Raw genomic sequence first — 21,597 nt, 5'->3', positions numbered from 1 at the left:
CAAGCTCACTGGCTCACCATCATGTTTAAACATGATTTCAGAACTTTAAAGGGTTTCTTTCTTCCCCATCACCTACCATTAACCTGTAATGCCAGAAAAATAAAAACTGTACACAGATATTTAAAATACACAGTACTACTACAGTATAATATACAATGATATACTTGAACTAATCCAATTAGAGTTTTTTGTTTGTTATTTAGGAAGTTAAGCTCTGTGCTAAAGTCAGTGTGTGTACTGTGAGAAATACACGTAAAATATAAATTAAGTCTGTACAGTGGCAGGAACCAAAGATAGCAATGTCTTTGTTCTATCAGCATGAGGCAGCTTCTACAGCAGACTTGCCCACATGGCTGTCGCTGACTCTCACAGGCTTCCTTCCTCTTGCAAGAGCTCACGATGAAAGGGAAAGGAGCACAGGACTTGCATGAGGAAAAGAGGGACACTGGTCACGCTTAAAGGAGGCTTTTTCAAGACATTCAATTCAGCAATTCAGTTTTTAAAATGTTTCAGATAAATTCATATTGTCATATAATAAAGGGCTGGGTGTGGTATGCATTTTTATAACTTCAATTTATACATTATAGATGCTGTATAAGAAGTAAATGTGTAAACTGAGAATTAAAAGGTTGATTAAAAAATATAGATGTGATGAAAATCCATTTTGTGTGAAATGGAATGCATCTAAGTACAGTGTTGCTAAAGTTATGCAAAGCAGTCAAAAAGCTCTGTAAACTAGAAAAGACTATAATAACGATAATGTAAAAGTATCTGCAATGATACCACTTTAGTGTGGTAAATACTGGAAAGGTAATACCTTAAGACAAGTATGAAGATCAAGTCTCAGCTAGTCAAATATAATTCATGTTTCAGTGGGAGTAGACGCAAAACTGACAGAGATCCACAATACAGGTACTATTTGTAATTAAGGTGGTCAAGACAGAAAGCCCAGACTATCCAGAAGTGGCATTGAGTTGTTCCAGGTATGTTCTGTACATGATAGGACAATGAATTAAAGCACTTGATGACTCTTCAGCCAGTATTTCTGGGCTGCTACACATCCATTGACATCTTTTATCAGTACTGTATCCTGTTCTAAAAGTACTGTAACACTAATATCTGTACTTCCAGTGAAGCAGATACCAACCACACTGATGGATTATTGTATATTGCTAAGAAAACCAGCATTGAGATAACTGACATCACTGTAACCCTCTTCAAGTAAAAATGTTTGCATGTGAGATGCAAATTTTAAGTACAGCAAACACTTTTGTGTGTGAGAAAAGTACAATTATTTATGAACAGTACTGTTTAATTCTAAATTTATTTTACTTTAACCATTCAAGCTTAACATTTGTAGGGATTTTCATAAAACTCAGGCATTTCAGCAGTTATTTTCAGTAGAGTTTTAATCCATTCCAAACATCTGACAACATTAACAAATCGGAGCTTCAATCAACAAGTTTTTCCATTCAGTTTTGTGTATATATGTACATATAGTTATATGTACATATGTACATATGTACATCTTGGGTTCATTAGAAATAAAAGGAAGTGGTCTTTCTGCCATTTCATTCCTGTGCTGCTTTGTGAGGCTTTCTAGCAATTAAACATTTTTCCTTCTTTTTTTTTTTTAGAAAAATTATACAACTCTCAAGGACCAGAGCTGAGGAGGTCCCTCTTCTCTCTGAAACAGTTATTTCAGGTAAGAAAATGAGTTCTATAAAACAATTCTCTTCTGTATAAAATGTCTCGAACAAGCTATTATCTGGGAATTTGGTTACCTACATTTCACACTACATACAACTCTACAACATAGATTTAGATACCCACCACGATATGCAAGATATATAATTATCTCTCTTGGATTTTTAATGTCTCAATTTTCTTTTATTAACCTATACCTTATATTCATAGTCAAGCATAGGAAGTGAAGTGATATATGATCTATTAATTGATAATTTAATGCACCCTAGCTTTTTTCATAAACTGACCTATCAGAATTATTTAATCATGCCGGGTGTTGTATCTGAGGTGGGTTGTGGTACAGCTTCTGAATTGAAAAACCTTAATGATAGAGAATTTGTCACTCACAAATTCTGAACATTTTAGTTATACCCTCTCTTAAAAATGCTCAGGATATGTAACATTTAACATTTAACATTCAGTACAAAATTATAAATTAATGGATAAAATCCTTAGCAATGAATAATTTGCTAATAATTTGTTGAAGTTAATACCTTTCTAATAGCTCTACACAACAAAATAAATATATCGCTTTATTTTGGGGCCCTCTTGTTGGTACTAGTGATGGGCTGTCTCGTTCCTGTGCATTGCGGTGTTTGTGTGCGGTAATCTTTTGGATAAATCTTTGTCAGTGTCAATCTGCTCAGTGGAGGTGAAAGCTTTGATACGAAATACGAAATTTTCATCTTTGGTTTGATTTTGAGAAAGGGACTTCTTTAAAGGCAAACAAAAGTGTTGATTTCGAACATCTTAAACTGTACCACAATAATCCTAAATACTGTTTTGTTCTATCAAAGTACTGATAATAAGTTAGTGAAAATACTGTTGAGTTCTACTGTAACTACCGATCGTATGCCAATAGTGTTTTCTCTTCCTATTGAATAATGTTCTTTGATTTAACAATGTTTTGTAGTGCTGCCTCAACTGACTTGAACTTTGTTGTAATAACCTCAGATGGCTACAGAAGGAGTAAATTAAAAAGTAATTCTATGCTGCAAATGTCTCACTGTAGTCAACATTGAGACTGGTTTTGTCAGCCTTGGCAGGGAGGGTGAATAGCAGCAAATAGTACAGCCTTGCAGGTGTGGGCTTTTGAGAACAGTGCCAACAGGAAGGGCTGCTTCTCGTGCTCAGTTGAGCCCTAGTTGGAAACTATGAAACACATTTATGCTTGTCTGTGGATATTGTTTTCTGATGTCATATGAAAAACAAAACAAAATGTTTTATTAAACACTAATGACAGTCTCTCTTCTAGGATGACAAAGACTTGGTGCCAGAGTTTGTCAGCTCTGAGGGGTTAACCTGCTTCATTAAAGTTGGTACTGAGGCAGACCACAACTACCAAAACTACATTCTGAGAGGTATGGGCTTCCAAGGACTCTGTGCAGGTGTGGGACAATCCAGGACAGTGTCCCTGGAGAATAAACTGATTTTTTTGTTATATTATTTCAATATCCCCTTGTTAGCATAAATAAGGGAACATCTTGAGATAAAGCCTGTGCTTTGTTTTCTCTATGTGCTTTACAGAGGAAACTAATCCATAGTGGAAATGTTGCTTATCATTCAAATTCCACACATTTATTGAAGCATTTACAATAAAGAGAGTGTAATGCTTGATTAAAAGATTGTTGGTCATTAAGTAAAGAAAGCTGCTGATTAATAAGTCTTCAACAGACTAAATAAAATAAGCCTTTTTATGTATCTTGTGTATTTTTAAGTATTTTGTGTCTCGACAGCTCTCAGTCAGATAATGCTCTTCGTTGATGGAATGAATGGAATTATAAACCATAATGAAACTGTCCAGTGGCTTTACACACTTACGGGTAGTGTGGTGAGTATACTGAAGCCACTGACCATGCACAGTGGCACTAAAGTTACTGCATACACGGTTTCATCCCCTGAAATCAGAAGGGAATCGAGTGGAATGACATTAGAGCTGTGCAGGGGTAGACCTGTATTAAAAATGAAAAACTAGGACAATGGTGGCAGTGAATGAGGGTTTGTACTGGGTCATGTTATGATTGTGATATATTGTGATTTCCTGGTAGATACATAGAAGATGGCAATGTAGTTTCATGTTTTTCTTATGTTTTGCTTTTGATTGAAAGTAATCTGATGGATAAAAAAAACAACTATTTTTGTTTGTTCTTTGATATCCTACAATGTGCAAACATTTATTAAGACTACGCTATTCAATTGTACAGAGGGGGTCCCTTGGGTGTGCAAATAATGTTTTAGAAATTGCCAAAGTCTGTCTATTTTTAGCTTGGCACTAAGTTGATGTGGTTTGTGTTGAGTGTTTAATGACCCCTGCTGGAAAGCGAGTGTTATTGTCTTTCCATTTATACTGGAAGTCTTGAAAACACTGGATTATTCAGATATTGCGCTATTTCTCTCTTTTATCAGTCTCGCCTGGTGGTGAAAACTGCTCTCAAGCTTCTGATTGTATTTGTGGAATACAAAGAGTCCAATGCCCAGCTTTTCATTCAGGCTGTCAATACTGCAGACAGCAGTGGAGGTAAGCCCCACTCAATGCTGTGTGATACCAGCTGATAGAGGATCAGCCAAACAGAAATCCTTCTCTTAGGGTCTTTCATGTTGGGAAAATACTTTAGATTTAAAATATTCTGCATCCTATAATGTATGGTTTTGACGTTACCTAAAAAATGTTGCTTTATAAGGACTATACAGCTATGCTATACTGGCAGTTGAAGAAGGCTAAGATATGTCCCCAGATCCTCACTAACTTTTACAGATGCACTACAGAAAGCATACTGACAGGTTACATCACTGTGTGGTATTGCAAATGCAGTATTGCTGACTGCAAAGCCCTATAGCGGGTGGTGAAAACTGCCCAGTCCATTACTGGGGTTGCTCTCCCATCCATCCAGGACATTTAGAGTATGACAGATGGTGCTTGAGAAAAGCTCTAAGCATCATCAAAGACTTCCCACACCCCAGTTACAGACTGTTTGACCCTCTATCATCTGGAAAATGGTACCGGAGCATCTGGGCCCAGACTGCCAGACTCGGTGACAGTTTTTACCCTCGCACTATCAAACTATTAAACTCCCAGCCTCTCTCGTCCACAATCTGAACCCTTGCTGTGCCTTCTCTCTTTATCAAAACTCAAACACACATTCAAATCTACCTCTACCTCACGTCAAGAAGTTCACTCCCCATAATTTTCAATCCTTTATTTCAATCTGTTGATGTACAGTATGATTTTGCAGAACTGATGTTGGTTTAATAATAATAAAAATAATTGCTTACATAGCGCTTTTCTGGACACTCCACTCAAAGCGCTTTACAGGTAATGGGGATTTCCTTCTACCACTAATGTGCAGCATCCACCTGGATGATGCGACGGCAGCCATAGTGTGCCAGAATGCTCACCACACACCAGCTATCAGGGGGGAGGAGAGCAGAGTAATGAAGCCAATTCATGGATGGGGATTATTAGGAGGCCATGATTGGTAAGGGCCAATGGGAAATTTTTGGCCAGGACGCCAGGATTACACCCATACTCTTTTCGAGAAACACCTTGGGATTTTTAATGACCACAGAGAGTCAGGACCTCGGTTTTACGTCTCATCCGAAGGACGGCGCCTGTTTACAGTATAGTGTCCCTATCACTATACTGGGGCATTAGGACCCACATGGAATGCAGGGTGAGCGCCCCCTGCTGGCCCCACTTACACCTCTTCCAGCAGCAACCTTAGTTTTTCCCAGGAGGTCTCCCATCCAGGTACTGACCAGGCTCACACCTGCTTAGCTTCAGTGGGTTGCCAGTCGTGAGTTGCACGGTGATATGGCTGCTAACATATGGTATAACTAAATGCTATTTAGCTAGCTCTCAGACGGTAAGTAGTACAAAAAACAACAATACAATTGTATAAGAAAGAAAGACAGACAGAGACAACAATGTGCAAAACAACAACAGAGTAGGGGTGTAACCCCGGCGTCCTGGCCAAAAATTTCCCATTGGCCCTTACCAATCATGGCCTCCTAATAATCCCCATCTATGAATTTACTCTGCTCTCCTCCCCACTGATAGCTGATGTGCCTGACCTCTGAGAGCCTAGTAAGTAAGTACAATGATTTTGAAGTCTGCCCTGTACCTGTCAGGAAGCCGGTGAAGAGAGCTAAATATGGGTGTTATATGGTCGTACTTTCTGCTCCTAGTAACAATTCTAGCTGCTGCATTCTGAATTCTCTGATAGTAGGGCATTGCAGTAGTCTAACCTGCTGTATACAAGAGTATGTATTAATTTCTCTGTGTCTTGAGTGGAGAGAAACAGCCTTAGTTTTGCAATATTTCTTAACTGTAGAAAGTATGTTTTCGATATTGTTTTAACATGAGAGTTAAACAAGAGCCTTGTGTATAATATGATGCCTAGGTTACATGCTGAGTCTTTGAGGCAAATTTTTAAATCCTCTGAGTTAAGTGCTGAAGTTATAGTAGTCCTATCAGTATTGTTGCCTCCAAACAACAGAACCAACAGAGTTGAGAGACAAAGTTTTCACACATCCAAGTCTTTACATCATTAATGCAATTAACTAAAGTGATAATAGAAGAGTTTGTCACTAGGTGTAAACAAAATGTATATTTGAGTGTCATCAGCATATGAATGAAAGTTAATATTATGTTTTTGTATTATCCTACCTAGCGGCAGCATGTAGAGAGAGAACAATATTGGTCAAGCACTGATCCCTGTGGTACCCCAAACTGAACTGGTGACATTGACGAAGTGGTACAATTATTAGATATTTGAGCATAATGAAAATGATTTAGTTAAATATAGTAGAAGTAAACCGCTTAAGGATGGTTCCACATAAGCATACCTCAAACTCAGCTATTGTCTTAAATAGGTAGAGAGGGTTATTTGTATTGATTTCTATAAGTTCAGAATAGTAAGCTGAATGAGCTCTATATAGGGCTTTCTTATGTTGTTGTAGGCTATCAGTCCATGCCGACTTGAATACTTGCAAACCAGTAGACCTCCATTTTGCACTCTACTTTGTGGAACTCCTGTTTAAGGGATCATGCTTGATCATTATACCATGGAGAGTATCTAGTGGTTTTGACTATCTTAGTCTTTAATGGGGCAATTTCATCAACGGCCTGTCTGACCACTGTATTATAGTTATGTGTGATTTCGTGAACATTATTACTGGAGATGAAGCTAGCATTGTTCATATCCACATAATGCATTCCTTTTTTTTACATAAGCACAGAGAATTCTTTCCAATAAATTAAAATGGATTTCTGCTACCAGGCAGAAATTGTGTTCTTGTTGAACAGCTTCACACCTCACTTAATCTAATATCTGTTTGTGCATATACAGTTTTAAGAATCTGAATAACTTGGTTATTTTAACTCAAATGTATGTACAGTTAATACCACTTCCCTAAATGTTTTGTTGGAGATCTTGCATATGAAGTGTATGATGTTTTGATGCTTATTTTAACAGTATTGTATTTTTGAGATTGCTTCTATCTAAAATCTATATATACTAAAAATCTTAAAACACAAAGTGTTATTCTGTAACGTGAAATCCAAGAGCAAGCTGGAGTCTGCAAAAAGATGAATTCCTAATGCAAGAAATTGTATATGGCTAATAAAGTGATCTTATCTTATTCTGTACCTCACTTGATATAAGATCATATGTGTTTTCCAGATGCCAAGCCTTGGTCCTACTTGATGGAGATCTTGGAGGAGAAGAATGGAGCAGACAGCGAGCTTCTTGTGTTCACAATGTCCCTCATCAACAAGGTGCTCTCAGTGTTTAGTTTTAGTTGTTGTCTTTACAAGAGGGCAAACAACACACATTTTCTCCTGTTGAGAAATCCTGCAGTTAAAAACAATTGTTTACTGTATTGAAGAATGCGGTGCAGTGATGTAACTTGCTTCTTCCCAGTGATTTCCTGGTCCACAGATTGGCCTGACCCTTACTTTCTATCCATTGTTTTTTAAATGTTTTAACTAGGGTTTGGATAGTGTCACTTACTGTCACTTTTACTAAAACAGTTTATTATAAGCATGGTACTGTAATTGATCTTATAACGCAAAAATGTACGTTTTCATCAGTGGTTATAGGATAGGTTTTTGAAAATTTGAATGTTTAACCAGTTTTTCCAGCTTTACAAAAATCATGTGTAGTTTTAAATTAGACATTGATCATTGACCACAAATGACTCTACACAACTCTTATTATCCCTCTCTCCTGTGGTCTTGTGTTAGATCTTAGCAGCCCTCCCAGATCAAGACTCTTTCTATGATGTTACGGACTGTCTGGAACAGCAGGGCATGGAGAGAATCATGCAGAAGCACATCAACAGCAAAGGCACAGACCCAGACTTAAAAAACCAATTTGCTATATATGAGGTAGGACTCAGTGTCTGCTCTAATTTGACTGTTATACTTTTACAACCAACTGAGTTACTGAGGTTTTAGACAGTATACATACATAATTATGTGTATGATAACATACAGTTTAATTGGCGCTATTCCATACACACTATTTGCCATAATCCTATTAGATATTTTTGTAAATGAGGTTGACAGATTTTGTAACAGATCTCATTCTTTTATTCATGAGGGCTGATTGGCATTAATGTTGTTGATTTTGCATTAAAACTGATGTCAGCAGTTTTTTACAAATAATGTTTAGACACCTGAATTCCTCTGCTAGTTGATGTTTGTTTCAAAGTATTTATCATACTTTCATTTTATGAAGTATATGGAATGGTAGTCTGTTCTCTTGTGTGATTAGATGAATGGAAAAGAGATTTCCTTGGTTGTTGGTGTCAGGTTGTTCACTATGGGTAAGTCAGCGGTTTGCTGTGTGACCATGGCCGTGAGTCAGAGCAGGGTACTGTGCATAACCATGGTGATGAGTTGGAAAAATTTGCTTTGTCACCATGGTGATGCATCACAGCAGTTTTTTCAGACACAAATAAGCTCATTATAATAATGTCTAATATATTTTAGTTTGTCATTTTAGGGCACTGTACAGTATGTATGTGATCATATAGTAACTGAAGCACGCATTACTGTGTGGTACACTGATACATGAAAGAGTGCTGTTTTTTTTAGAAACGTCCTTTCTCAGAGTGTTAATATTGCAGAGACATTATTATTAATTTCCATTGATTCATTATTTTAAGCCATCCTTTTTGTGTAGTTAATGTTTATTTTCTTTTTGGTGAACAACTGACTTGTTAGGCAGAGTCTCCTGAATTCAAAGTGTCTACAAACTGATGTGCTTGTCTGAAAGTGTGTGTGTTCTGGGTGCTCAGAATGCCCTGCGGTATGAGGACGGCGAGCTGGATGAAGCTTCTCCACACATACGAAAGGACCGGCGGAAACTGGCCCCAAGTGCGGAGGAGGGCCGGAAGAGCCGAAGGGCATCTGGCCAGAACTTGCCAGAGCTGTTGGCAGCTCCCAGCAGCCCCACCTCCTCTGATTTTTGCAGCCCAGCCACCAAGAGGCCAAGCCCTGACCAGACATGTGCCCTGATTGTGCCTCCGTCCTTCAAACACCCCAAGCACACAACCACCACAGAGGGGACCCACAGTCCTAACAGTGCCTTAGACTCTGAATCCCAGAGCTTTTCCCCTGTGCTGTGCCCAGTGTCTGGCAATGGGATTGCAACATCTTCCCCAGACACAGAACAGCTGAGTCCACACCCTGGCCCGTAAGTACTTACACTTCAATGCTGCATTCACTGCAGAAAAATCCTCTTCTTTAATCACAGAAAGGCCAAACATATGCAATAGTGTTTAATTCTTATTTATATATTTTTATTAATATATTTACTTTTTTTCACTTAAGCAAAATGTTTTCTCAGAGTATTCCAAAAGGCTTTTGTCATTTTTGTTTTAATAGTTGAAGCAGTGGAACAAATTACATTTTCCTTCCTTAAACTTTTACACAATGGCATGAAGATGTAGAATAGCTGTCACTTCTTGTTAAACTATCACATTCATCACAATAACGTCACAATAGTCACAATCAGATATTTTTGGCATTTTAAAGCTGAAACTTCCAACACCAAAATAAACCACTTTCATGCCATTAAAACTTATAAAGTCAAGTTTTAAAAGAGCAATATTACAAACATCTCTTTGTGTATTATTTCATAGATCTCTAAGGTACTTCATTCTTTGATTGTTCTACTGCTGTTTGTCTTCTGTGTTTTTTACTGTTGATATAGATATTCGTCAATGAGCAGAAAAAAAAGACATTTCAGAACAATGTGAAGAAAGCACTAAGAAGTCCTAGGAATATTCTTCTCTTTTAAAATTGAAAGTTGATTTATCTTCAACTATTTAAATATATTAATTTTGGAAAATATTTTTGATAAAGGACACTTTCTCAGTTTCCTGAATCTGCTGAACTGGGAGACTGAGCTTAAAGAATGACCCAGGATAGAACTGAACCCTCTGAGATGGCATTTTCAGAAAAAAAGCAGAGAGAGGAAGAGTGTGTGTAGTAATGTCTGATATCGAGGAGTACTCTTTGGATGAGCATTTAAGATAGCAGGCAAAATTGATTTCCTCGATGTGTACTGCTTAAAAACATTTACTGTAGCTGATTGTGGTTCACACAAATTTGTATTTATTATTAGCGTTACTATTTAACATTGCATTGCAGGGTTGAGCCTATTTGCACAAAGTTTGCACTTTGTAAGATGTTTATTGGCTCAGTGTGTGAGAAAGTGCAGTGCACCTCTTGATAAATATAAAGAAAAAAAACAGTATAAAACCAATGATGAGTTCATTAAGCAATGAAATATATTTCCAACATAAGGAATTAATTATCCTGAATTAATAATTCAATAGGATCAACCAAGATGAAAAATCTATTATATTATAATAGATTATATTTCCTCAAATTAAAAGAAACAATTATTGACACCCCTGTTTTTAGTACTTGGTGGAGCCTCCCTTGGCAAGGATAATGGCAGTAAGTCTTTACCTGTAATGCTTTATCAGGTTGTTGAACACATTGGGAGGGATCCTAGACCATTCCTCAATGCAGAACCTTTCCAGATCCTTGAGGTTTGTTGTTGTGCTCTTAAGGACAGCCCTCATTAGCTCAGACCACAGGCTTTCAATAGGGTTCAAGTCAGGGCACAGACGGCCATGGCAAAAAAGAATTCATGATGCCATCGATCTTAACAAGGCAGCAAAACAGCCCCAGAGCAGATACCACACCATATTTTACAGTAGGTGATTCTCTTTTTGGTATATTCATCCCTCTTCTTACGCCAAGCATACCTGTGATGACTGTGGCCAAAATGTTCAATTTTAGTCTCATCTGACCACAGCGGCAGCTGCCAGTCAAAGTGCCAATAGTGTTTGGCAAACTTCAGGCTCTTCAATTTGTTCCTCCACAACAGTAGTGGCTTTCTTTTGGCAACCCTTCCAAATAAATTGTTTCCATGGAGGTGTCATCTAATAGTCGTTTTTGAGATGGGATGACCCCATGATGCGACAAATCCTTGTATTTCTTTAACTGAAACCTGTGGATTTTGTTTGCCATGCTCACCATCCTTCTCACTTTGCGTGGGGACAAGATGGGCTTGCATCCTCTTCCTGGAAAATTATTTTTAATTATTGTTCTGACAGCTGATATTGTTATTTTTAAGGTTTTACTTATTTCATGTACCCATTATTTGCTTTGTAAAGATCACCAGTGGTCTGCCTAATTTCTGTTAGTTTTTTTACCTTCCCCATGCTGATGGATGACAAAAGATTTTTCTGTTTGTGTTTAGTCATTTTTAAACCCTAGGGAAACAGGAAGTTGCTAAATTAGGTAATAGAACCCATATCTCCCTGCAATTCACAACTGGCAGCCTACAGAAGCTAAGCAGGTGTGAGTCCGATCAGTACCTGGATGCGAGACCTCCTGGGAAAAACTGAGGTTGTTGCTGGAAGAGGTGTTAGTGGGGCCAGTTGGAGGCGCTCACCCTGTGGTGTGTGTGGGTCCTAATGCTCCAGTATAGTGACGGGGGACGCTATGCTGTAAAAAGGCTCTGTCTCGAAAAGATTTGAGGTGTTAGCCCGGCATCCTAGTCAAAATCCCCATTGTCCATTACCAATCATGACCTCCTAATAATCCGCATCTATGAATTGGCTCCATCACTCTGCTCTCCTCCCCACTGAGAGCTGGTGTGTGGTGAGCATCCTGGCGCACTATGGCTGCCGTTGCATCATCCAGGTGGGGCTCCACACTGGTGGTGGTGGAGGGGAGTCACCATTACCTGTAAAGTGCTTTGAGTGGAGTGTCCAGAAAAGCACTATATAAGTGTAAGCAATTATTATTATTAATTGTTGAGGTACACACATTAGTTCCTTAAGACAAAATTGAACTCAAACAAGTATAAATGTATTATGATTTCAGATGTGTTTGTCTTTGAATGGATATTGAAGGGTGCCAATAATTTAGGCACATATGTTTTTTTAGATAAAACAGCATTACTTGTTTACAATTGAACAGTGAAATTAAAAAGATTTAGAAAAAAGGGACACATATTCCCCTAACACATGAGTATTAAATATCTGTCATTATCGATTGTGGTTTATTTTATTATGACTTTTTTCTTTATATTTACCAAGGGGTGCCAAGTCCTCTGTAGGATAATTGCAGGTGTTTGTAATCTAAACCATGTTCCTGTTGAGATCAGAGTAAGGTTCTGGGCTGTTTAAGCTTTTAATACAGTCCTCACTTTGCTCTGAAAAGTATTTACTGTGAAAATCTTTTTCTGCACATTACACTTGGACAGAATGTTAATATTTTATCAGCATCTCTGCCTCTGTCATATTTATATTTTTTTGTTTTGATAAAGGAGAGTTCTGAATTATTTTGTTTTGCTACTGATTTACATAGCAGCAGCATTACAGAAGTCGCTAAGTATAGTCTCTAGGTTTATCGACAAGACTACTTTCAGTAAGTGTTTGGTAATGTTTTCAATGCCTGGAACAACAGAAGCCCTTGTATTTCTGCCTATGACTAATATGACTAATGTTGATATTCTGCTGAACACCCGAAAATGCTCACTAAGGCACAAAAGTATACATCAAAGACTGTGGGCAGGCAGAACCACTGCTGTGTGCACGTATGAGAGAAACAAATCAAGAAGGACAAGGGTATTTTATGTCATTTTCCATATGTGGTAAAAATCTGTCTACAGTTGCATTTGTTTTATTACATAAAAACCGGCTGTGTACACAGCTGGACCCAGGGTTTTAAAGTCAATGAATTACTGTATAAAGTCCAATAATACAATACAAAATTGTTAAATGTGTTTAATTTACTATTAAAATAATGAGATTTTACATAATTTACATTGCATAATTTATTTATTACATAATTTATAAGACTGAAGTAGAACCGTAGTACAGTATATTAAACTTCACATCACATTCTGGAAGAATATTTCAAGTAAATCTCGTTGCAACGCTTTTTAAAAAAGTAAACATTTTCTTACTTAATAAACGTACAGTATACAGTTTGTACAAAGAAATTTGTGCATCATATGTTGCATAGTTGTATTTTACTGAGCATTACAAAGAGCTACAATTTGTAAATGTAACTCTTTGTAGATTGTTCTCAAATTTTAGATGATCCACTTCTTAATGACGATGAATAAGGGTCATACTAGTCATGTTCTATGTAACGCTGTGACACTTTAAAGCTGTGGTCCCTGAGGCATCAGTGTTTCCATGAGTAAGTTAGTGACACTCCTTTGGACTCTGCTTCATTTGGGATCAAAAACCAAGGGCTTGTTCTTGGTGACTCAGCAGGGAAAGTTACTGATGCTTAGTTTAAATCTTAGTCTTGCATGACTAAAAGTGTCTGCTGTTTAACGTATTTTGCTTTACTCATCTAGAATGCTTTGTCGTATATGAAGCCAAGTCCTGCCCTTGGGCTGAGATGAGCGGCATACAGTTGAGGTATAATCGACCTCATTGTGTAAGGTTAGAGTCTCAGTGGTGAGTCTGTCTTCAGCTAGAAATCAGTGTGTCATGCACAGTGCAATTTCCCAGATGTTTCCTATGTCTTATAATGACATTAGAGGTAAGAATAGGTGTCTTCGTGTAGAGATAAACTCAACATTGCTCTATACTCCTCTGCATAGTGTGGAAAATGCTATAAGTGCTACAGTATCTCTGCCCAGGGGCCCTTCTTTACTGTTTTTGCTACGTTTCTGGGGATTTTCTTTTATGCAAAAACAGTCATTCTGACCGTCATGTTAAAATCTTGTACAACTCTTGGATCCTTAGTTCTTCAGCCCACCCACAGTATCATAAACTACATAACGTAAATGGATGAAACTTACAAAGTGTTTTTCCACTAACTTCTTTTTCAAATACTTTGTAGCACTTTAAAAGATATGTCAGAGTGGTTTTATTTCAAATTTGTTTAATGGAAAATAAGCCTTGAAAAATGAATTACTGTGCTAAATGAGTCTACTGTATGTAGCACTTGTCCTACGTAATTTACACATCAATGTAGCACATTTTTGTATAAATCGTGTCAAACTTCTCCATGTCCCCTTGATCAATGTCTGAACTGGCAAAAGGGGCTCAAGTTAATCTTAGAGTAAAACACAATTCCAGTTACATTTCGGCCCAGTTTTTGGGAGACCAGTAGCTTGCAGAGGAAGTCAAATGTCTTTAGTGTGACTGTTAGGTCAGCGTGATATTTTACCCTTTTTATATACTTGTGTGCTTTCATCAAATTTTGTATTTTTTTATTCATTCAAAATTGGTATATTAATTTATTTTACTTATTATTTATAGTTGAAATGCCAAATTATTTGAACCTGGATATTCTATTTATTATAAGATTGAAACTATTCTGACTCATAATTATGAAAGTGCAGATTTATCTGTGTGTTTGCCTCTTTGACTAGTACATACCTTTCTAAGAATAGCTTGTGAAAATTAAAACATTTTATTCTTTTGACAGACCTGTGGTATTCCATGAGGAAAAATTGTTCTTGGAAGCCTCACTTTATTCTCTATTTAAACTGACAAAAAATGTCTCCAAAACGGTTGTGCACACGTATCTGAGTTGCCCAGAATCTGGGCTCCAGCAATCAAAACATATTTCTGCTCAGGCTCATTTTCTGTAGTGTGGGCTGGCATCAACAGTATAAAAAAAAACAAAAGCTACCATAAAATAATTCATCAATGACCAAAAATGAAAAACACTGCATAATTTCTTTATTTGGCCTTGAATCTCTGCCTGTTGCTTTGCTTGCTTTTTGTTGTTCTCTGCTTTGTGATTTTACACCTGAATATTCAGGAATGGATTAAAGATAGCTTGTTGTAGTCTATAACTGAATTCAATGCCTTGTTCTATTCAGGCCACCTTATAATAGTGCTGGATCTTCACTTAGATTATAGATCTGAGGCCCACTATAGTTCTATCGGAAAGTGCTCTGATGCTTATGTCTACCAATGAAGGTTTTATGTTCCATAATCTGCCATTTCTGGTAACAGTGCTATCCTTGTGTACTTCTTGTTTAAGGTTTCCTTATTTCTGGGTCTGGGTGTATTTCTAACCTTATTTTTACAGTCATGCACTAAAGGGCGTTGAATTCTCCTATTTGCTAACTTTCTCTCACTAACAGCCATCCCCCTTCACTGACATCACTGCTTCATCATGCAGATAATTTTTTCACACTCCTGGTCCTTTCACTAGGGGGCGCTCTTTCGTCAGTCATTATGTGTCACCTGTGGGAATTTCTAGAAGGTCAAAGTTTTCTAGCAGTGGGTCCATAGCAGAAGAGCCTTCTCCATCATCCTCAAGGTGTGTATGGATGTCTTTCCATCTCCATTCCCCTGTAACGTCAACTGGGTGAGCTTCTCATTTCTATTAGGAGTACACAAGGGTAAAACAAGGTACATGAATAAAATCTTGTAATGAGAAAATTTACTTAAGCCAGGCCTTTAGCAAAAAGACTTTTGTTAAATAATTGACTATGCCTAAAACAGGACTTGGGATATGGGCTCCTTATGTAATGTTAGATGTCCCTTTTGTGAGCAAGCTACTGGAGTTGCAGAAGCAGACCATAGGAACAGACACATTCTTCCCAGTTTGATGTAAAGGTTGTTATTTGACAAGTTTAAGCTATTGCATTTACTTCAGTTTCCATTTGTAATTGTAGCAGTGTATTTGAAATAACCTTGCTGAATGTTAGATGTTTGGAAAAACATTAATTTTCCATTATGTAAATCAGGACAAAGAATTGAAAGAATATAGTGAAATCTAGAAGACAATTTGAGAGAGAAACTGATTAATGTTGCTACCACAATATATTTTTTAACATATAAGATTGTAAGATTGGTTCTTTTAGACCGTTAAGAGGATTTTGTAGTGAAGGAGCTATTTTAACGTTATCATAATATTAACAAATAACATTTAAGATTAACATATAAGAAGAACTATAATTGAGTTATACTCACTGTATGAGCAGAACCGTTTCAGTCCTTTTCAAAGACTAGAAGTGTCATCAATGTCGTATATCTTTATTCATGGTTCTGTTCAGGTTTTCCAAGTTTCAGTAAACCAAAGCATTGTTTCCCCTCAGAGGAAATTAACCAGATTGCCATTGTAAAACTAAATTATGGTATTGCTTTTGGATAAGACACTCTCTTCTGAAGAGTCCTTACTGTACAGTATGTGCAAATGACTTGTAATTCTGGACAGCTGAGCTGGCACAGGATGGCACTGGGGTGTTTTGGCACTGTAGAAATTGCTAGGAAAACTCCAGCAGAAGCCTGGTCTCTTCCTAGTCCCAGAGTGCTTCCTAGTCTCCTGTCGTCAGAACTCATGTAATCCTTCTAATTGTGTAAATCTGTACATAGATTTGCAATCAAACTGATGTAATTATCTCCATGTTCATGTGGCAGAACATCTGTGAAATGTAATACATACTGTATGAATGCATAGATGAATGCTTTGATTTGGAGCATTTGTAAGCTATCATTTTTACTTTTTTCTATAAAAATATGACTGAATATATTTACATTTGTAAAGGAGATTGGTAAAGAACAGATTTGAAATTTGTCCTTTTATCATCTTTAAAAAGTTGTCTGAGCTAATTGTGTTCCATGCTGAGTCTGGGAGCTGTTTGGCACTGGCAGTGAAAGACAGCCTCTGTGTTTTAGTAACAACAAATGGGTCAGAGGAGAGCAGAGCTGGTGGAGAGAGCTGACAGGAAACGGTTTTGTCTGGAGACTTTTAAGGACTCTGGATGGAGATTTCCGCAGATTTTTGTTAGACTTGTACTTCGTCACTGCGTTGGCTCCAGCTGAGTTTTTATACTGTTTTCAGCATCGCTCCTGCAAACTCATCTGTCCCTGAGAACAAGTCCCAGGCTGTCCCAGAGAAGGAGAACCGAAGTGAAGGCAGAGGATTTTTCAAGTAAGTAGCTGAATCTCTGATGCCTGTCAGGTGCAATTCTACTGCACTGTTAAGTTTATTTTTATTCGACTAATGTGTAGTACATATTTTGACACTCAATATATGGCTAAAATAAAAATCTTCATTTCTTTTCTTGTTTTAATTAGACTTTTCATTGATATATGTATTTAAACTGATCTTAACAATTGCCAAGTGGTTTACAGGGAAAATGGATTTTCAGCAGTGCCTGCAGTTTCCAATTTTAGTACCTGTTTCACCACTGATGTGAAACCGAGGTTGTATATTAACATCTAATATTGTATATTAGATGTTGTATATTAACAAAATAATTTCTATTTTGATCTGACACCTTTAATGTGTCTGTTCTTTGGTGCTCCTCATCTATGCTTTTTCTTACAAATGTCCTGGACATCTGTTTTATTTACATTTTCTTCTTTCTTTCTTTTCCCTTATAATGTTTGGCTCAAATCCTAATCTCTTTCCTTGCTGTTCTGCAATCCAACATTCCTGTCTGCTTCAAACCCCTTTCCTTTTACAGACTACATGGAACTGACTCTGTTTGGTAAGTAGTAACAGCACGGCCAAGGAATGTAGTTCTGTAAGGTATCATTACTTTGAAATAATCTGAAACTTTGTAATTGAAAGAGACATGAAAGAGTTTGTTCATAGAGTGCTAAAATGTAATTAACTTGTAATGCTGTAAAAGATAAAGATAAAGGAGGAATGAAATGTGTTTTTTTTAATCACAGTTAAATTGCATCTGAAACAAATCATTTGTGTTTTTATTTCTGATGTGTTTTTCATAAAGAATACTTACCAGTTCTAAATACAATTGTCTACAAGTAAAATGCAAATGGGAATAATGTTCCTTTGCCAGTGTAGAGATAATTGCAGGATTGTCTGCCTCAATTGGAGTGGATCAGAAATTATTATTTAGTTAGAATTTTTTTTTTTAATTGTAGGATAAGTTCAAGGATTTCTTGAACTGCTTAATTTTTTTTATAGGCTTTCATCCCTTGTAGAGCTATCACATTAGTCACATTATTTCATTTTCAGAAATCCTTATCTTTCCAATCAGCATTTTAGTATAATTACAATATTTAGTGCTGCTGGGGTCTTGACCACCTTCTCTAGAGATAGCCATCTGAAACCTTGAGTAAGGAAACTCCGAGGTCTGATCCAGTCTGTACGGAGGCTGTCCCACTGCTGTGCTGTAGTTCTTCTCCCAGTCCTTTTTCAGCTTCCTTTCCCAATGTTTCTCACCAGGAGATATACTGTATGCAAAGAACTGGATAAAGATACAATGCATACTCGATGTACTGCACAGTTGTTAAGAATGTTAAATAACAAGCAGCCAGCAGCCATATCACCCTGCAACTCACAACTGGCAACCCACTGAAGCTAAGCAGGTGTGAGCCTGGTCAGTACCTGGATGGGAGACCTCCTGGGAAAAACTAAGGTTGCTGCTGGAAGAGGTGTTAGTGGGGCCAGCGGGGGGCGCTCACCCTGCGGTCCATGTGGGTCCTAATGCCCCAGTATAGTGACGGGGACACTATACTGTAAACAGGCGCCGTCCTTCGGATGAGACGTAAAACCGAGGTCCTGACTCTCTGTGGTCATTAAAAATCCCAGGGCGCTTCTCGAAAAGAGTAGGGGTGTAACCCCGGTGTCCTGGCCAAATTTCCAATTGGCCCTTACTAATCATGGCCTCCTTATAATCCCCCTCTATGAATTGGCTACATTACTCTGCTCTCCTCCCCACTGATAGCTGATGTGTGGTGAGCGTTCTGGCGCACTATGGCTGCCGTCGCATCATCCAGGTGGATGCTGCACATTGGTGGTGGTGGAGGGGAGTCCCCATTACCTGTAAAGCGCTTTGAGTGGAGTGTCCAGAAAAGCGCTATATAAGTGTAAGCAATTATTATTATTATTATTATTATTATTATTATTATTATTATTATTAATAATAATAATAATAATAATAATAATAATAAGATTGACCCAAGTTAAAACAAAATACAGAGTCCTTTCAGTTGATCATAAAATAGACAATAATACCACAAAACATTTGAATATTTTGAAGCATTTTTAAAGTGCAGTGAAACATTGAATAATCTCTAATGAAAGCAATATTGGTGACCTTTTGTGTTTAAAATGACATGTTTTTCCCCAGGCCAGAGGAGGTTTATAATGTAAATTTGGACAAACCTGTCCTAAGAAAGCTTGAGTAAGTACAGAACTGGAGTGTAAAGGTGGTTGTTGATTTTTCTCTGCATGAAGCTATCCAGGATCAGTGGGGTGTGATGCCATTGTGTGAAAATATGGAGTAACATCAGGTTTTACCCAGTAAAAAGCATTTGCCATTCATCAGTTCTTTGCTGTATAAATTAAATGTGTATAAGAATAAAAAATTTAAATTACTCGGATTCAAATTTGTATTTTAATGACCTCAAAAAGAGAATATAAATTTCTAAATTTGCATTGTTAATGTATAACACTATACAGTATATGCAGCTTACAGATTGTCCTCATTGTTTACCCTCGCAGAAATAAACACTTCATTTCTGTTATGGTATTTGAAGAAATGCATTGGAATTATGTGGACAGGCTAACTGAGAGATGGTGAAGTGCTGTTTTGAAACTTTTATGTGGGTAAAAACAGGCTTCATTCAGAGAACCCACACCTCAGCAAGGACAGAGCGTCCCAGCCCAGCTGCTCTCAGTGCAGATTTGGAGAGAATCCTCCTGCCTCAGTTACCTTGGCTTGTTTGCGTGAAGTGATCTGGCTGAAGGGTTTAACAAGGCTTTTGGTGGTGGGGATCGATCTCTGGCAGCGTGTGAAGTGTTTGCTAATGCTGGAATTGTTAATCATTGCTTGTACGGGTGGGGTGTATTTTTTGTTCCACAAGTTTTTCAATGCTCTTTTAAAGGGTACTCATGGAAAGATCATGATAAAACTCTTAGAAATAGCAGTGGATGTAAGTTTCAGTGATGGCTGGAAAGTTTTTTATTTGTGATTTTATGCAGTACAGTATATATAGTAGTATATACAGTGCTCCACATGGACTTGTGTCTTTTCATTTTCTCCAAGTTTAGCTTCAGCTGAATATTCATTTATCTCTTTCGTACTTTCTGTACAAAATAAAGACACATGCAATACTCATCACTCCTTAAACGAGCACTTTACTTACGAGCAATCACTAAAACAAGCGATACATCTACATACGTACTGTTATAGGAGTTTTCATCCCTGCTGATACAAGCTCCAGATATGTTGCTGTCTTAACTATCTGAACAGATATTGTAAGGTTATTATACTAGTTATGGTCTAGAGTAATATTTTGAATGCAATTTTTTTTAAAATATTGATTCAGGTATTTTAACATTTCATGCAAATAAATGTTTCAATTTAATTATGAGTACTATAAATTTGTCTGGAGAGACTCTAACTCATCCTTGAAAGAGCATTAATAGCATTGAACACAAGAGGAGTGGGCTGTTAAGTTTCCATGTACAGTACCATCAAAGTTCAGGTGCAGTGATCTGTGCTTTGTCACAAACTTTTGCAGAGGGAATTTCTTGCGAAACCTGGCTGCGACCCACTGGGAAAAGAGGACAAAAGTATTGTCCTCCTTCAAAACCAGGCAAGAGGAGCCAGTGTCCCAGGAAGAGTGGCATTCTCCGGATGTTGTGGTCACGTCTCCCAGGGGTTCTGGCTTGGGGGTTGGCTCAACCTCTTGCTCTGCAGGTACAGCACATGCCCCTCTGACAAACACAACCTTTTTAGCATTAATTTTAACTCAAGATCCTCTGCTGCACACTTGAGAAATTTAGAGTGTGATTCGTATCCTTCTCAAACAACTAAGAACAGATTTGCATTTATGAATTAAAATACATTGCTTGAGTGAATATAGTTTTAAAATGAAAACAAATGTTGTAGCTTTTAAGTATTATAAATAACTTCTATCTGCCTACAGCTACCTGTTTGGTTTATGTAACTGAACTCCTGTTCATTAACAGCAATGAGTGACATTCTGAGCTGAGATTAGCAATGAGATCAGAATTTCTCAAGAGGTTTTCCGATGTTCTTGTGAATCATGAAACCAAACAGTGATTATTGCAACCAAGTGAGTAAATTTAGTGAATGAAGCAATGAAGCTGTGATAGAAGAACAGTTTTGGCAGAGAACCGAGAAGTTACAGAAAACATTTACTCATTGATGGAAAATATGCTTATGGATACAACAGGTGATGATTATGATCATCTTGTATCTACAACTGCAGCTTCCGAAGCCCTCTAACTACTGAATTTTTTATAAAACAATTTAAAGCAATAATACAAAAACAGTGTAGGTCATGAGCAGTCCTGTCAGTAATCCCATTATGCACTACTGGGTCTGTTAGCTG

At 37.4% G+C, this 21,597-nt stretch overlaps 1 protein-coding gene across 6 annotated transcripts in view; it reads left to right on the top strand.

Moving 5' to 3' along the window:
• The window catches only part of fhod1 (formin homology 2 domain containing 1), a 43,536-nt gene that overhangs the window by 12,062 nt on the left and 9,877 nt on the right, over positions 1-21,597 (top strand). Inside the window, exons 4-15 of one of the 6 annotated variants that reach the window (XM_088613797.1) lie at positions 1,638-1,705; positions 3,002-3,107; positions 3,483-3,577; positions 4,153-4,264; positions 7,428-7,522; positions 7,991-8,134; positions 9,049-9,446; positions 15,467-15,574; positions 17,102-17,191; positions 17,730-17,753; positions 19,365-19,418; positions 20,761-20,939. In XM_088613797.1, coding sequence (XP_088469923.1) covers positions 1,638-1,705; positions 3,002-3,107; positions 3,483-3,577; positions 4,153-4,264; positions 7,428-7,522; positions 7,991-8,134; positions 9,049-9,446; positions 15,467-15,574; positions 17,102-17,191; positions 17,730-17,753; positions 19,365-19,418; positions 20,761-20,939 — 1,473 coding nt within the window. The remainder of the gene's footprint in view (positions 1-1,637; positions 1,706-3,001; positions 3,108-3,482; positions 3,578-4,152; positions 4,265-7,427; positions 7,523-7,990; positions 8,135-9,048; positions 9,447-15,466; positions 15,575-17,101; positions 17,192-17,729; positions 17,754-19,364; positions 19,419-20,760; positions 20,940-21,597) is intronic. The other 5 variants (XM_088613800.1, XM_088613798.1, XM_088613801.1 and 2 more) reach the window with 5 other exon arrangements.

The sequence above is a fragment of the Lepisosteus platostomus genome, chromosome 20, assembly GCF_059453375.1.
Source record: "Lepisosteus platostomus isolate fLepPlt1 chromosome 20, fLepPlt1.hap1, whole genome shotgun sequence".
NCBI classification, from domain to species: Eukaryota; Metazoa; Chordata; class Actinopteri; order Semionotiformes; family Lepisosteidae; genus Lepisosteus; species Lepisosteus platostomus.
This window is presented reverse-complemented; position numbering and strand designations above follow the sequence as displayed.